Source organism: Miniopterus natalensis, chromosome 19, assembly GCF_054644295.1.
Source record: "Miniopterus natalensis isolate mMinNat1 chromosome 19, mMinNat1.hap1, whole genome shotgun sequence".
In the NCBI taxonomy this organism is placed as follows: domain Eukaryota; kingdom Metazoa; phylum Chordata; class Mammalia; order Chiroptera; family Miniopteridae; genus Miniopterus; species Miniopterus natalensis.
Genome location: NC_142099.1, coordinates 31,294,586 through 31,311,770, shown reverse-complemented (window position 1 = coordinate 31,311,770; position 17,185 = coordinate 31,294,586). Strand labels below are relative to the sequence as shown.

At 53.8% G+C, this 17,185-nt stretch overlaps 1 protein-coding gene across 1 annotated transcript; it reads right to left on the bottom strand.

Annotated features, from left to right (window-relative positions):
* Window positions 1-1,768: 1,768 nt before the first annotated feature.
* KLHDC8A (kelch domain containing 8A) lies at window positions 1,769-7,241 on the bottom strand. Its single transcript, XM_016215802.2, has 5 exons — window positions 6,866-7,241; window positions 4,030-4,194; window positions 3,583-3,798; window positions 2,889-2,990; window positions 1,769-2,025 (listed from the first exon to the last, which is right to left on the bottom strand). Exons 1-5 carry the CDS (start codon window positions 7,239-7,241, stop codon window positions 1,823-1,825), a joined length of 1,062 nt encoding a protein of 353 aa, XP_016071288.2. The 3' UTR covers window positions 1,769-1,822.
* Between the last annotated feature and the right edge of the window lie 9,944 nt (window positions 7,242-17,185).

Below are 17,185 nucleotides of genomic sequence, written 5' to 3'. Positions count from 1 at the left end.
TCCTCTAGGAAAGAGTGGGGGGACCCCTATTTGTAAACACCTTCCTTAGGGAAGGTGGTGGGGATAGTGCAGAAATGGAGGTGGAATGGGGAGACCAGAGCAGGGCTTCCCCTAACATGCTGTTCCACCCTCATAGTATCTGCAGCCCCTTCAGCCCTGTTTACTAAGTTATTTCAGGGGGCTGAACTGAAATAGGGGTGCCCAGAACCAATAGAAAAGGCCTCTCTGCAGTCAGCTCACCAGGGGGCACCATGGCCACAGGATGCCTCTAGCTGGGTGGGAAGGCGAGGCTGGGCCAGCAGGTGGCAGTGCCCTTGTAGGGCCCATGTAAGGACAAAGGCCAGGTACAGAGAAAGGGAGAAGAGACCTAGCTCTTAAAGTTTCAGGTTTCACTTGTGCCGCTCAGAGAAGGAGTCGTCACCTCTAGGAGCCCCCCGCCCCCTCCCCCCATCCCCCAGATTCAGGCAGGCAGGCAGGCATCCTTCCTGTGTTCCTGCCTCAAGAGATAACGGAGGTGTCGTGCCGTGTCATCTGGCTGCCCGGCAACCGCACAAGAGCAGGTCTTTTTTCATATCTGCATCCCTGGTGCTAGCACAGCTTTTAAAAATCACTGGGAATCCAAGCTAAAAGGAGGCATGTTCTTCAAGTTCTGGGGCCAGACAGAAATGAACTTAAGCTGAATGAATGAGGCTAGATGTGAGGAGTAACCTGAAGGAGTCAGTTACCGAATGCAACCCTTTCTTAACAGTCTCAATTCTTTTGAAAAGGAAATTATGTTGTTTTACTAGAAGTGAGGCAACTGGTGGGGCGCACAGTGGTTTGAAAGTGGAACCTTCTCAGAGGGAACAGCCAAGAATAGGTGGTCACTTGGGGCCCTATTTAGCTTGACAATGTCAGAGGGGCTGTTGTATGGGGTCCCCTCTAACCATCAAGGCATCTGTCCACCCCGCCCCTGCACCAAAAGCTGGAGAAGATAAGAATATAGATTTTAATCATTGTGCTGCTGCTGTTAACTGGAGTGCAAGGAATCCATCCTTTGTGGATTCTGATGCCACAGTGTAAATGAGGTTTCCCACAGAAACACTCTAGGGCTATTGGTGACAAAAGGACCAGGCCTCCGGAGGGAGGGGTGGCAAAAGGAGTAATAGAGTGAGGAGTGGGGAGCAGAGCCCGGGTGGGGCGTCTGCTCCTTCCCCAGCATCACATTCCCATCAAGGAGCCTGGAGAGGCAGGGTCCTTCCTGGCCAGGGCTGCCGACGTAGAACAGTCTGCGTCTTCCCTTCCAGTTCAGCTGCCTCCAGCTCTGAGGCCAATTCTTGCTGCGTGGATGAGGTCCCGGGCAGGCTCACAGTTGATCACCAAATGGGGAAGGGTTATGGGCCAATGGAAAGGAGAGCATTTGGGAACCCCCAACCCTTCTCCATTTTCCACCCTAAGAGACCCTCAAACTAGTTGAGAGCTGGGGAAAGGAATAGTGGCAGCAGCTCACCCTCTGGGTCAGAGCTACCCTGGAGGTGGGGAGGGGTGGGACTCAGTGGGGCAGGCAGCAGGTACTCCTGTGCATTTCTCTGCCTGAGCAGTGAGAGAGGACTCTCCCCAGAGGTCCACTGAGCTCCAACCAGGGGCTGGTGGTCATTGGGACGTCTTCCAGTTTCCTGGGATTGGTGGGATTAGGAGGTGGAGAGAGGTCCTTAAGCCCCAGAGCCTGGCCCCACTGGCTGCTGATAGGAGCTAGCATCTGGGAAGTAGCCCAAACTGCTTTGACAAGACCATTTCTCTTGTCAAGAGTCAGGTGATCCGGTCCAGGGCAAAGGCGCTGGGCCTAGGACAGCTGGGAGTCAGAGACACACAGGGCTTCTACCGCGTCACTCAGACCCTGGTTGACGCCCCCCACGGCCAGGAGGCAGTTCTTGACCACGATGCTGGAGCAGGCACAGCGGGGCGTGGGCATGGCTGGGAGCACCTCCCACTTGTTCTTTCCTGGGTGGAAGGCCTCTGCAGTCTCCAGGACAGTGGGCTGGTTCCCTGAAAGGGAATCGGAACTTATAAAGGAGTCCAGCCACCGATCCATGCCTTGCAGTCACCCCACCTCCCTTGCTCTGGCTAGTAGAAGCGGAGCAACCTCAAACTTTCCCGGCTGTCCCTCTGTACCCTGGGCCAGTAGCTTTGGTCAAACAGCCACTTTTTGCCCCTCCTTTCTGTCCTTTCATCTCTTCACGAGTAAGCTTTCCTTCCCCAACCCCATGCTTTTACCAGGAGTTTCTAGATACGATTGCCTCCCTCCTACCTTGTGTTAAAAGCGGCCCATATGATCTAGCTCACATTGGGCTCCTTTCATGAGCTGGTGAAGTGGAGTCTGTCCACGCTGAGCAAAGGCTGGGTGCCTGGGAGCCCCCTGCCCATATATCTCTCCCCTGCTGATGTTGGGTTCTGCCTCCGGAAGGGTAAATCCTGAACTAACTAATCCTAATCATACTAACATGCTTGATCAAATGGCTTTCCTGTTCCATGATGGAGCTGGGAATCCAGGGAGAAGAGATAGTCAGAGAAAGAAGACCAAGGCCAACCCCTGCCACACTTTTGTCTCTCACTCCTGGCTAGGGCCAGGGGTCTGTGCTGAGCACCCCTGTGTTACATGGTTAGCGGTATGTTGCTTATGCTCTCTGGGCCTCAATATCCCTTGTGTAAGCGGACAGAAAGACTACATCTGGGGCCCATACGTGGATACGTGATGTCCAGGCTAAGAGAAAGGGCAATTTCTGAGTTCTTTGGAATAAGTGGTAGGCAGGCAGTGAGCAGGGAGCCAGCTCCTTCTCCTGCTTGTGCAGAGTGCCAACAATCCACCAAGCCCCAGAGCCACAGTGCCAGCCCAGAAGCTCCATCCTTACCAAGTCCTCCAGCCACTATGACCCGTCCACTCAGGGCGCCAGCCACAAAGTCTGCTCGTCGCTTCTTGAGAAAGAAGGAGCGCTCCATCTTCAGCCATCCCCCTGCAGGCCACAGATGATGGCAGGACATACAGAGAATTAGATGCTGCCCCAGTGCCCCTAACACACACTGAGTCCCGAACAGCTCTCACCCTGGACAGTGTCTCCACTGACCTACCCTTTGTGGGCAGGACACACCCAACACCTTCTGCTGTTTGAATGACTCTCTCCGTGGCTTCCACCCTCTCCCGTGCTTGCTGTAGTCCTGGGAACTATAATCCCCTACAACGAATTACCTGTTCTACCTCCGCTCTCACAGGCTCTAAGATGAAGAAAAGCTAACTAGCGGCAGTGAGCACAGGGATCAGGATCTTTCTCTTTCTCCAGAGTAAAAGCAGGAAAAAGCCCTCCCTCACCTGGCCCTGCCTGGGTGCTGTAAGAAGAAACAATAGGTGGAAAGGCCTTGATAAAAACAACCAACCCTCCAAAGGGAGCTCTGTATGGATGAGAGAATTTGTGCCCAAGATATCCCTGAATGGAGAGGGGCGTTTAGACGTCTGAAAGGCTCACGCAGCTGGGTTAGCGGCCCTGGGAGTATGGATGGAATAGAGGTATGGTGGGGGAGTCAGCCAGAGGCAGGGGGCACCCAGCTCACCCTGCTCCATGTCAAACACGTCCATGGTCCGGAGGAACTTGGGCTGCCGGTAGAGCCGACCCTGCCGCAGGCCTCCCAGGCTGTACAAGCTGTCGTCCAGGGTCACAAAGCTGGAGAAGGCCCGTTTACAGGGAATGTTGGGGAACTTGGTCCAGGAGCGAGTCTCAATGTCAAAGACCTCGAAGGCGTTGACTGCATACTTGGACTGTCGTCCTCCTGAGGAGCAGAGCAGGGTGGGGGTGGGGCAGAAGAGTAAGTCCCCGAGGACAGGGACTGGGTTTCCCTTCCTGACTGTTACCTAACCATACAGAAGCTCCCTGAGGGATGGGGCAGCATGCTTACCCCCTAGTGCCAAGGAGATGCTCAACACACAGGCATTACTTCCCATGGGAAACGACTCACGGGAGGGAAGGAGGGACTGATGTGGGACAGACAACCCATCCTTACCCAGCACATAGATCTTGGAACCTCGAAGGAAGGAGGTGGCAGCATATCTCGGGGTGGGCATGGGTGCTAGCGACACCCACATGTCCTTGAGCATGTCATAGTGTTGGAGGTGGTTGTGCGGACGGAGGTCCAGGCCCATCCCGCCTGCTGCATACACTCGGTAATCTAAGGAGAAAGGCCACATGCAACCCCTGGCTCAGTTCATGGGCACCATGAGACACGCCCATCAGTATTCATCACCTGTCACAGCCAGGCTCTGATAACCCCTTGAACACCAGCAATGAAGCCAGGTCTGGTTCCCACCCATTGCTCTGCCAGAGTGAGCCATACGTACACATCAGTAGGGTTGAGGCGACATTTAAAAGTCCCTGCTGCAGTTGAGCCTGGGTCTTCCTGAAGGCACGTCAGGCCTGCATGCCTTAGCCTTCCTAGTGTCCAGCCCTCGACTAAGCCGGAAACACTAAGCCTCACACAAGAGCAAACTGCAGTGGGGTCTAGACCTGGACAATCCTTTGCAGTCTTGTCCCCTCCATTCTCCTCCTTCCTGGGCAGCCAGAGGGGATGGGAAGAGGAGGGGCATTGCTCTGATAACCCCCAGTAGTGGCCTGGCCCAGGCACTCTGATTTGGAACTCTCTAGACCTAGCGGGAGCCTTTGGAAATGAGGTCAGTCCTGCTGTCATTGGCCCTGTGGGACACTGGACTGCAGCTGGTTCTTCCATTTTCTGCTACCCCCATGGGGGAACGCGATCCTCCTTCACATACAGGGAAGCTTATGGGTTCCAGGAGGCACCCTGCACTAAGTAGGACAGCGCTAGGGGTGAATGGGGGTGAGGCTTGGAGGAGAGAAAACTAGCCCCTTCCAGGACCCTGCCCGAGCAGTAAGCTGAGCACTCTGAGAAGAGCAGTTCTCTCTCCTGCCCTTCTGCTCTTGGCTGCAGGTGTCTTCTCAAGGCACTTCTCTGCCATTGTACCAGAGAGAGTGGGCAAGGCATCCATGTGTCCCTGGGACCCGCCTCAGTACCTCCTGCAGCCTGTCAGGGACACAGCCCCCACAGGGCTCTCTATTTCCCAAGAGCCCACTCCCACTTGTCGGTAGCCAGTCTTTACCACTTTCGGCTCTAAGAGGCCTTTGTTCTAGAATATTTCAGCGAGGAGTGCTATTGCCTTCTACCTTCCAATCTCACTGGGGGGAAAAAACAACCAACCCTAGCCTGAGGCCAGGAGATGGGGCCTACTCATGAATTTACCTTATACAAGCTCCACCTCTCCCAGCCCCGTGTGTCACCTGAAACACGCCTCCAACTGGGAATCCTCCAGTCCCCTCCACTCATCCTTTCAGATTCACCTGGGTGTCCCTGAACACCAAGGCTGGGCCGAGAGCACTAGCCCAGGCTTCCCATGACACCTGCATCACTCTTGTGACCATACGTCACTGAAATAATCTTTGTCTGTTTTTTCCAATAGATTGTAGGTCCTTGGGAATTCGTTAATCTGTGACCCCAGCATCTGGTACAATGCCTGAAATGCAGGCATATAAATGCTTCTTAAATTAACTGATGAACCCATTCAGTGCCATAGTTAAGAACACAGACTTGATCATTCACTTACTGTGCAACTTGGGCAAGCTTTTTAACCTCTCTGGGCCTTCCATTGCTTCTCTCTAAAATGACGATAATAATCTCACCTCATCAGACAGGTTGTGAGGATCAAATATGTCAATATATATAAAACACCTATGGTAAGGACTCAATAAATGTTAGTTTTTAATCTTTTAGCACCATTTATTGAGGCCTGGGGATAAGGGAGTGCTCTCCCCTCACTATTCCCCCATGGGCCTCCATGCCTTCCATCCTTCTTACAGGCATTTATGGACGCTCCACTGAACATTCTGCCCTGAAGGATTCTGGGCTAGAGTTTCTCTGGTCACCTTCATTGGTCTGACCTGGGTTCCTGAAGACAGAGCCCAGATCTGCATCTTTCCCTCCTCCCTGGGACCTGGATTTGTGCCAGGTACAGAGCAGGTGCTCAGACAATACTGGTTCTGATTCTACAGTAGACCCAGCAGGCAGCTGGATGATTTTTGCCAGGGAGGGAGGGAAGGTTGCATCCCATTAAGCCTGTGTGGATTTGGGATCTCCTGATTCCTATTGGGCCATTTCCCATAAAACCCTTTGTGTTTTAGCAAAATAATTTTTGGAGCCCCCTCTATGCTCCGGGCTGTTCCAAGCCAGGAGAAAAGGAAAGTAGGGGCTTGAAGAAAGTGAAATGAGAATCATAAAACCACATGGTCAGCACACACGTGCCCAGAGAACTCAAGATGGGCAAGATGCTGCAGAAGCAAAACCCTTAAAAGTATCTCTGAGATTAGGAGACAGAGGGAGAGCTTGAGGGTGGGGAGAGGGCCCTGGAATCAGGGCCCAAACCCCTTCCGTGGGGCCTGGTGATGGGGCAATGATGGTATGAACATCCCCAGGACCCCAAATATGTGTCTGGAGGTGGTGGCAGATGCAAGGCAGTTTCAGGGGATGGGGTGCTCTGGATGGTAGGCTCGATGCTTCTGCTGAGAGAAGGGGCCGACAGAGCCACTGCACTAACCTCGGGATCCCCTCTGGCGCAGCCTGCCAGTTGTTGGGAGGAGCCTGCTATCATAAGGAATTACTAGACACTTCACTTGCTGAGTCTCAGTTTTCCCATCTGTAAAATACTGCCAGTGGGTCTCCAGTGTTAGCGTCTGCGGTAAGGGTCAGTGGGATCGGGAACGTGATGAGCGGCCGCATCCCTTCCCTGTGGTCGCCCCGCCCCTCCTCTCCGCCCGCCAGCCCCGGCCCCACTTGCCTTTGGCCGTCACGGAAATGCCCATGGCGGCCTCGCGCAGCACGCTCCTCCTCTTCCACCTGCCCTCGTCGATGCTGTACATCTCCACGACCTTCAGGGGCAGCTGATTGGTGCCCACGCCCCCGATCACCATGATCCTCTTTCCCAGGGCGACGACGGCCACCCCAGCCCGGGCTGTGGGCAGGGGGGGCAGGGCGGTCCACTGGTCCGCCTCGGGGGAGTAGACCTCGAAGCAGTCCCTGGGGACGCCGTTGTCGTCACATCCCCCGATGGCATAGACCTGCCCCCCGGTCTCCAGCAGGGAGCAGTAGACCCGGCGGCTGGGCAGTGGCGCCAGGCGCTTCCACTGGAAGTCCTTGACGTTGGGCACCTCCATGGCAGCCCCGGGCGCCCCTCCGGCCGCGCCTCCGAGCCGCGGAGCGCCAGGGCCCGGACGGACGTGCGCGCCCCGGGGGGGGGGGGGGGGGGGTCGAAGGCGCCGGCTACTCCGCGACCCCCCTCGCCGCCTCCATCCCACTCCCGGCCCCGGCAAGGGCCCCGACGCCGGCCAGCGCTTCACCGTCGCTTAAGACTCAGCAGTCCCGCGGCGTCCACGCAGGGCCCTGAAGGAGGAACGCGGCGAGTCAAGGGCGGTCAGGCCACGCGCCCTCGCCTCCCGGGGCGGGCGGCGGGGCGGCGGGGCTGGCTCCCAGCCATTCGCCAACTTTCCAGGGAGGACGCCTCGGCCAAGAGCGCCACCCCGCGGCGGCATCGCCCTGTAACGCTTTGTCCTACACCCCTCCCCGCCAGCTGGTTGGAAACCTGCGGGGGCGCGGAGAGCGCTGGGGACCCGGGGCGTGCGGGGTGGGGTGGGGCCTTTTCGGGTTCGGGGTGCCCGGCTGCCTCGCCGCTTAGCGAAAAGAGTTAACACCTTTCGGCGTCCACGCCCCCCACCACTACCCTTCTTCCCCTCCCCACGGTCTCCCGCCCCCGCGCCGCTTACCCAGGGTGGCGGGGTCGCGCGGCGCGAGGCGCAGGCGGCGCATCACCGGGAGCCGAGCCCCCGCCCCGCGGCGCTCGGAGCGAGGCACCGGCGCGCTGCCCTTCCCCAGCTCGCGCCCCGCTGTCAGACACGCAGAGGAAGACAATAAATGAACAGCAGGAAGGAGAAGCCGGGCGCCGCGGGGGAGGAGGCGGGCCAGCTGGCCCCGCGCGCTCCCACCCGCAGCCGCCGCCGCACCTGTGCAGGAATCCGCGCGCCCCGCGGCGGAGCAGCTGCGACCTCTTTCCATTAGCCCCCGGCAGCGCCCGGCCCGCGGGGGAGGAAGGGCCGGCGGGGACGCTCGGCTCGTCTTGTCTGCAGCTCCAGAGATAGCGGGGGCACTAGATCCAAGTACCCAGATGACGGGGACCAGACTCCCTCCAGTGCGGGGGTGGGCGGTTTGTGTGTGTTTGTTTTGGCTGAGGAGGCGGAGAGTCCAATTACCCAGTTTATCTACACAGACCCAATTCGAGACAGGCTGGCTCCACAGTCAGCTTTGCTTTGGGGGAGCTATTATCAAATGATTTATCCTAACCGAAACAAGAGACGTGGGTGTGACCTACGCAGAGCTGACACAGGTGCATCCAATACCATACACACGAACCGGCACACGCGTGCATAACTTATGTATCACCTCCACCGAGGAACTGACAAATGCACGGACCTGTGGACACGCAACCAGAGACACCAACACACACTCATAGGCTGCCTCTCCCCACACCCTTCTTCACACACCTTGGGAAGGGGAAACCTGGTTATCCAGTCTTGGCCCTCAGCACCAACCCACAGGGCTTGCCAGATAACCCTTTGAAACCAGTCTAATATTGCCTTTTCAGGCTGTAGTCCCCAGTAAGGAAGCTGCCCATGACACCAGTGGCCACCTGGTCTGATGGACTGCAAGGCCTATGGGGTCCTTGTCCTATTTGAATACAGCCAAGTCTTGAAACACTCAGGTTTGGGAGTCTGACAGGCCTTTTGAATTTTGGCTCTGAAATTATTTAATGACTCTGAGCCTCAGTTTCCTTCTATTATTTTAATCAGTCTTTTTATTTTGAGATAAATCGTAGATTCACATGCAGTTGTAAGAAATAACACCTTTTACTCAGTTTCCCTCAATGGTAACATCTTTCAAAACTTACAGTACAATATCACAAGTAGGATATGGAAATCGATCAGTGAAGACACAGGGCATTTCCATCACCGCAAGGATTCTGCAAGTTGCCTTTTTAGAGCCACACCTACTTCTCTCCCACTCCTTTCTCTCTGTCCCCTGGCCACCACTAATCTGTTCTCCATTTCCATAATTTTGTCATTTCAAAAATGATATAGAAGTAGAATTGTACAGTGTGTAACCTTTTGGGGTTGGCTTTCCCTCCCCCAGCAGAATTATGTGGAGATTCATTCAAGTTGTTGCCTGTATCAGTAGTTCATTCCTTTTCATATCTGAGTAGCATTCCATGATATGGATACATCCTTGTAGGCTTTTGTGCAGATGAAATGAGATAATATTGGTAAAATGTTCATTCAGTTCATTCAGCTTCTGAAACAAAGCAAGGATCTGGTGCATTGCTATTAATGCCTTTATTACTACAACTACTGTCAACAAAGCCAAGATAAAGGAAAACTGAGAACTAGTACAAACATTTTACCTTTTACTTATGATTCTTGTGAGAAACAGAAGGCCCACCTCAATATCTCGAGTCCTTGACTTGGAAATTCCAAGTTTTTAGTTTGAATTCTCTGTCCTTACAGAGTAAGCACCTCCAGAACCTTCACAGAGGAAGGTTGTGTTCTGTTTTCTCTAGTCATTAAGGACTCATAAATTCCAAAAGAATGTGTTCTGAATTAATGAAGTTTCACAGGAAGCACCAAACATTTCTCTTCTTCCTAGGGATCACAATCTGCTCAGAGGAACAGAGAACAAACCCTCAATGCTCAACTTGAACTATGCTCAAAAATCAGGAAGACTGAAAGTCAAAGACCTTCCTCAAAGGGATAGTTTCCGCCCCTCTTCAGCCTCTTTTGCCCACTGAGTCTCCTACCAAAGCAGTGAGACAAGGCTCTTGTCCTCTCCTCTCCTCCCCTCCCCCCCCGAGGGGCAGCTTTATAAGCAGCTGTACAGAGTTCCATACTATATGTTTGCATAGTTCACTGAACTAAACTAAGCCCTTGCACATCCATTTTCTCATAATCTTAAAACAACCCTGGGAAAGGTTGCCAGGGCAGGTGTAAGTATCCACTTTTTACAGAGAAGGAACCTGAGACTGGGTGAAATAAAGGAACTGACTTATGACCATGTGAGCTGTCCAGGGTGCGCCTAGTTTGTGATTTCTGTATCCAATGCTCTTTCAGTTTATCCCAATTAAATCCCAAATGAAAGAATTGTACACTACTAAGGACATCAAGCTTTCTCACTCTCACCTGGCTTTTTGTCCAATTACAGTGAAGGAAGGAGCTCAGACCCCAAAGTGTTCCCATCGACATACTGTTTGTGCTGGGCAGTGTAGCTGGGAAAGGACTGGAATCCAGTCCCAGAATAGGCCCCTTTCTAACCTAATGCTCAGGTCTCACAAGCACCAGCCTCTGTGGACCATGGGATTTAGGGACTCAGACCCTTGGGAAATACTGAGATACAGGATGCCTTCCAGGATGTGGTATAATTGCTTGTTCTGGAGTCCTGGCTTCTCTCCATCTTCCCGGTCCTTCCCCCATGGCTCTTCCTCCCCCCAGGTGACATCCTTTAATCTTTACATTGAGTGCACTTTGAGGAAGCTTGTAACCTAGCAACCACCACTTAAGATTCCCTGCGTCACCTGCGGTCTCCAGGCCTGGGCTGCTTGCGACAAGCTGGGGCTGTAAGGAGGCGGGGATCTAGTGACCCACCAGCCCATTCTAGTGTGTAATCCCTTTTCGTGGGAGGAATTTCTTCCTCAAGTCAAACCTAAATCCTTCTGCTCTAAGACCTTGTATTGCACTGGGCCTGGGTTTCTCTTCTCTCTTGAAAGGTGTTTGACTTTTTGCCTTGGTTATACTGGGAGGTTGGGAAAGCTGGGAAAGGAAAGTTTATGAGTCTCTAAAGATAAAGCCTTTGGTACCTTAGAGTCTTTATTATTGTGAGGCTAATGCATCAATCAAACTTGTTGAGCTATGACCTGGTAGGTTTCAATTCGATCCAGTCAGGGCACAGGTGGGAATCAACCAATGAATGCATAAGTGAGTGGAATGACCAACCTAGCTTTCTCTCTCCCTTTCTCTCTCACTAAAAAAATCAGTTTAAAAGAAAACTTGTTGAGGGGTCCTCAGCCCCAGAAAAGTCACATCAGGGGTTTGATCAGGTCTAATTTACATGCAGTAAAATGCACACTTTGACTCATTGAGTTTATTAGCTATTCAACAGGGGCCTGACTTCACTGAACTCTGGTAGGTTTGGGGGAAGCTGAGGGTGGTGGTGGTTGGTGGGAGGGCAGTTTCTTCCCTATAAACCAGGCAGATTCCCAGTGTGGCAGACCATGGATGGAGCAGAGCTTGAAGGGACTGGTGAAACCCCAACTGTAGGGCACATTGGGGTGTGGGGAAAGAGGAGTTGTTTAGCTCCTGCACAGCTCCTCCCTCCTCAGAAATACTGAACTACCATCCTGTCAGTGGGCACTGCCAGAATGCCCTCTGTGGGGCACCATGCTGCCTGGCAGGACCCACCTGGAGCTCCCAAGGCTGGGTCCCCTCCACTCCGTAACTCTCTTTCTGCAGTGCCCACAGGTCTCAGGGTAGCGCGTGGACTCTGGACTCAGACGGACTGCGCCTGAATCCTGGCTCGGCCGCCCCCTCGCTGTGTGACCGTGAGTAAGGCACGATAGGCCTGAATCTCAGTTCGTTTGTGAACAGGAAGAAGGAAGCCTGCTCGCTGCAGTTACGGGAGGAGTAAGATGCCAGGTGTAGTTGCTGGGCAGGCACCAGGTGCTCTAGCCAGGTCTTTCCTTCGCACCTCTGACAGTCTGTGTATTCAGGCCAGGGTGCCCGAACAGCAGGTGCCAATTTCACAAGGCAGGCACCTCGCCGGGCCCACACCCTCCCCATGGCAGTCATTTCTGAGCCTTTGTGTTGGACAGAATATTTTTCCTCCTAGAGACAAAAATCTCTCCCTCTGCAGCCTAAGGACATTCTAATCTGGAGAACAGCCCCTGCCCTTCCTTTAGATAATCACCTCCTTACTCCCGGTCAGAAGCTCGGTGCTGATGGGGGTGGGGAGTGAGGATGACTCACCCCGTGGGACCCAGGCTGCTCGAAGATCAGAGGAAGGGGAAATTCCACCCAACACCCGGGAGTCTCACTGGGCCTCCTGCCGCCCAGTCCTAGCCTCAGCCCAGAAGGAGAATTCAGGGCTCAAGGAGACATGATCGGAGATGGGGCGATGCAGTTGCCAGCAGTCAGAACCATAATCCACATCTGTCCACGTGGCACTGGGGTGAGACCCTCACATGGGGTCCTGCAAAATGGCCTCAGCTATTAGGGCTTCCCCTGCAGACCACACAGCCTGGAAAAGAGATGAGTTGCCACATTTCTTCAACTATCCACCCTGCTCCCTCCTCCTCTTGCTTTATGCCTGGAGCCCAGAGGGACTTAATGGGTATCAGTAGAGGAATGCATCTGTCTGCTTGTGAGCAATTCCCTGGCCATTTAGGTAAAATTGGGACACTGGAAAGTGGACCTCGGTATGGGACGGTGGGGTGGGGGAAGGGGCCACCTTGGTGTTTAGATTCAGGAGTTGCATGATTTAGGGAAGAAAGTTCAGAGGGTAGTTTCATATTTCTGAGGAGGGGGAAGGGGCTGCCCCAGGATCTAAACCACCCCTCTGCTGTTGAATGTGTGAGATGATCCTGCGGCAGGAAGGGAACCGTTCTCTAAATGACCTTGGCTACTTCCCTGTGTTTACTGAGGAAGCTGTAAAAGGAAATTGGGCTTATAATAAAGCTCAAGGATCTGGGTTATAAACAAGGAAGAATTTCCTGCCCAGGAGCATCAGCAAATTCAAAAAGCAGCATGAGGTGAGGTGAAGGGCCGTGGGGTCATCTCCTCTGAGAGATCCTGGAAATAGGAAAGACACAGGACAGAGAGTCAGGGGACCTCGGGCCCAGTCCCTTTGTGTCCTGCATGGGCGAGTCATAGCCATTCTTATGTCTTCGTAATTAGAAGGAAAGGAGAGGAAGAAGACGGCAGTTTGAGGTCTCTCCCAGCTGGAGTATTCTTACTCCTAGGGGCAGACAGGGCAGGAAGCCCTAAAGAAAGACTCTTTAGCCATAGTGACAAGCAGCAGATTCCAGAATGGACATCCTCACATTTTTCCGGGTGGTACATTATTATATTTTCCCGGGACACATAGAGGTCTGGCCCCACCTGCTCTCATAGGCACTGCTGGCTACCCAAGGGCCAGTCACCAGAGGCAAATTCCTGGGGGGCTTCCAGGCAACCAGGACAAGGGGCCTTGTGACAACTGCAGGTGTTGCTACTGGGCTGGCACATTTCAGACCTTGGACACCCACCCGGAAACCTCATCACACTCTCTACTGGGTCCTGACATCTCTGGGGTACCTGCTCCCTTCCCACAGGCAGCCAGGACAGGAGGCAGGGGACTCCAGGGCTCAAATCATCCCACTTTAGGCCCTTCTCCTAAAAGCAAAAATGTGTCCATTTCCCCAGGTCACCAGGCTGGGGCAATCTTCCACCCCTTTAATGGCAAGGATATCAAGGCCTTTGTGGGGGTCTGGGCAGCTCTGCAGAGGAGCAGAGGCCACAGGCCAGGGAAAGCAGCAACTGACCACTCAGACATGGCTCTTTAAATGCCCATTAGTAAGTTAGTATCCCCGTTTCCAGAGCCAGCAGCATCCTCCACTCTTCTTAATTAACAAGAGCTCCACGTCCTGGCAGAGCCGAGAGCTCTGAATGATTTACACACTGGCCCGCTGCTCCAGCTGGGAAATCCGCACCGGGGATTGATTGGCAGATGGGCCAGCCTGCCTGTCATGGATGGCCTGTGCCTGCACTGGGGGGCGAGGGAAAGGGGTGGCTCTCCTGTCGCCAGACTCTGAATTGGGGGGGGGGGGCGCGCTGGGCGGGAGGCACTGGATCCGCAGAGCTCTGCAGACCCAGTGGTAAGGCGGTCCTCCAACAAAAGGCTAAACAAAAGGCTCTCCAGCTTACCTCCTGCTGGAGCCCCTCATCCGGGCAACTATCTTATCTGGAGGGCAGGCGCTCTGGCTGTGAGGCTGCCTCCTCTCTGCCCGGGGAGAAAGCGGCCACGCCCTACAGATCCCCTCATTTCCAGGTGGATATTGCTCACCTGATAAACAGCATTTCCTGGGCTCCTATCTGATCGTTGTGGTTTGCTGTAGAGGGAGGGCTCCTCATGGCCTCACTCTCCTTCCTTGCCTCCCTGCGAGCGCACAATCTCGTCTGAACCTGATGTCTGTGGGATCCAAGGCACTGGCCCTATTATTGGGCAGGGGGGAGGACTTTGGGGGCCCACAGGTTGCACTGGTGTGAGGTGACCCTCAGCCCCGGGCCTGGAGGGAACCAGGAAGTGAGAGCTGTCACCCTCAGAGGTCCCGACCCTCTCCTGCCTCCCTCCCCACCAGGCCTGGCAGCCTCTAAGGGAGCAGCGTTGCCTTCCACCCTGTGCCTGTGCTCACCTCTGAGCCCACTGTCCTCCCCGGGCACCAGGGAGGCAGGTCCAGCGGACCCTCCAGCTTGAAAAACGTGCCTGTGCACCATGGGCAGGAGTGGCTTTCACCTGGCATTGTCTCTCCTCCCTCTTTCCCTTCTCCTCGGGTGCTTCACATCACACACACACACACACACACACACGCACACACACGCCCCGCTTCCCAGAGGTTCTGTGGAAGGGACCAGACAGGCATATTAAAGAGGAGGGGTGGGGACTGTAGAGCAGGCATCCTCCAGCGCCCTGCTTTAACCCTCTCCTCCCACGGGAGCTCGGCAATCTGCCTCGGCAGCAAGGTTGCCATCTGGTGTGGTGACCTGTGTTCTCTCTGTGCTAGAGACAGAGAAGGGGGGGGTACGGTGGGCTGGCTGCAAGCGGGCTGTGTGTCTGTTAAGAACAGATGCAAGAGAGCCCAGGAAAGGGGAGAAGCAGGCCATGCCTTTGGTGAATCGGAGGGCCCGTGTCCCCATCAGCAGGCACTCCCAGGGCGGGCAGGTGTGCACTGGGGGGAGCCTGCACAGCTTTTCCAGTTGAGAAGAGAGCAGCAGGGCACCCCTTGAGCACTCTCCCCTGGCCTGTCACCAGGAGAATGTGACTGCCTGCTTAGTGCCCAGGGGCCATCAAGCCTTCCCTGGACATCACCAGGCAAGAAATGGAATGACACCTCTATCCATGCCCTGACTTAATGGCTAGCACCCCAGCACGGACCACCACCAGGGATCCCATGTGTCCTTTTGTCCTCAGCAGTCATGGCCCCAAAAGTGCTATTTGTTTCCTTGGATGACACCCCTCCCCTGGGGTCCCAGGAGTTATGTTCTGAGAGGTTCCTTGGTACAGACAACCCCAAATCACAGGTGAGGGCCTCTGGTAATAGCCTAGAGCAGGGTTTTATAGAGGATCGCGTGGGGCCCAATCCAGCCTGGTACACTTTTGTACAGCCTATGATCTAAGAACAGTTTTTACATTTTTAAATGGCTGGGGGGTGGGGGGGACCCAAAGAAAAATATTTTATGATGCATGAAAATGATAGAAATTTCACATTTCAGTGTCTATAAAGTTATATTGAAACACAGCCATGCTCATTCATTTACGTGTTGTCTATGGCTGCTTTCCCATTACAGTAGCGTAGTTGCAACAGAAAGCGTATGGCCCTCAAAGCGTAAAATATTTACTATCAGGCCCTTTACAGAAAATGTTTGCCCCCCTCCCAGCCATCTTAGGCTTTTTTTAAGAGAAAAGGGGATACCATCTTTGTTGACAACCTGCTTCTCACTTACGTGTTAAGTTGGCACATAAACAGCTTGCGACAATGGAAGGAGAGTAACATTTGTTGGGCACCTACTGTATACCAGGCATATTTTCTCTGTTTATCACACAATCTTTACAGCAATCTTGAGAGGAACAAGCACTAACAGCTGTTTACACTCTGAAGGCAGAGGCTCAGAGAGATTAGGAAACTCAGCCAAATCTTACAGCTCATCAAAGAGGATCCTGAATTCAAACCCAGGTCTGCCCAAACCCTGACTCCAAAGCCCATATCCTCTCCAGGCAGCCATGAGTCTAAGATGACCTCCAGCAGCCCAGTGAGGACCTGCTGAAATGGCCACCGGTTTGGGTGTCCCCATGAACAGATAGGGGAATTGAGACGCAGGCTCCCTCAGCCTCAGAGCCTAATCTTTGGGTGAGGGGAGTGTGGGCCTCAGGCAGCAAGTCACCAACAGACAACAGAGACAACTGACAACTTCCCATCAACACCACTCCCCCCTCCCGCCTGCTTCCTCAGCTCTTGCTATCTATTTTCATCACTTATTAGCTTTCCTTCGGGAAGGTTCAATTTGCATTTAAATAGAATATCTCTGGAATGGCTCTGATATAACGTTAAGGCGCTAATTACAAATTCATTCCTCTTTAAATATTAAGGCACTTCGGTTCATCTCAGGGGTGATGGAAAGCAGCAGGAATGCTTGGTGTTTATGAGTAATGAATATTGAGCTGTTTACTGCAAGGCTTTTATAACTCCCACCAGCAGAGGGCAGAGAGGAGGTGCTCGAAAGACCCAAGGGCAGGGAGGTGGGGGGTTAGGGAGTGGGGGTGGTCTTGGGAGCCTAAAATCAACTAAAAATAAATGTGCAACAACAATAATCTTTATTTTTAAAAATATATCTTTATTGATTTCAGAGAGAGGAAGAAAGAGGGAGAGATAGAAGCATCAATGATCGGCTGCCTCCTGCACACCCCCTGCTGGGGATGGAGCCCACAACCCATGCAAGTGCCCTGACCAGAAATCGAACCGTGATCTCCCAGGCCCTAGGCCCTAGGCTGATGCTCAACCGCTGAGCCACGATGATCTTTAAAAGAAGTCGGAAGACAGCCAGTTGGATAGACGCTGCTAGCGTGGGGCACAGCGATGTTCTCAGGTTGCTAGTCCCCCACATGGCTTATAAGTTCTCAGGTTGCTAGTCCCCCACATGGCTCGGGGCAGAGTTCCTGCCTCTCTTACTCATCACTTTCCCATCACCAAGCCTACTGCTTGGCACGTAGTGGGGGCTCCAGAAATATGTGCAGAATGAATGAGTCAGCCAAT

Excerpts from the sequence above, each read along its gene's own strand:
- KLHDC8A (XM_016215802.2), bottom strand. The coding sequence starts at position 7,241 with ATGGAGGTGCCCAACGTCAAGGACTTCCAGTGGAAGCGCCTGGCGCCA. Across the intron at positions 2,991-3,582 it reads CGTGTTTGACATGGAGCAGG|GGGGATGGCTGAAGATGGAG; the intron begins GTGAGCTGGGTG and ends TGTGGCCTGCAG. Across the intron at positions 2,026-2,888 it reads CATAGTGGCTGGAGGACTTG|GGAACCAGCCCACTGTCCTG; the intron begins GTAAGGATGGAG and ends ATTCCCTTTCAG.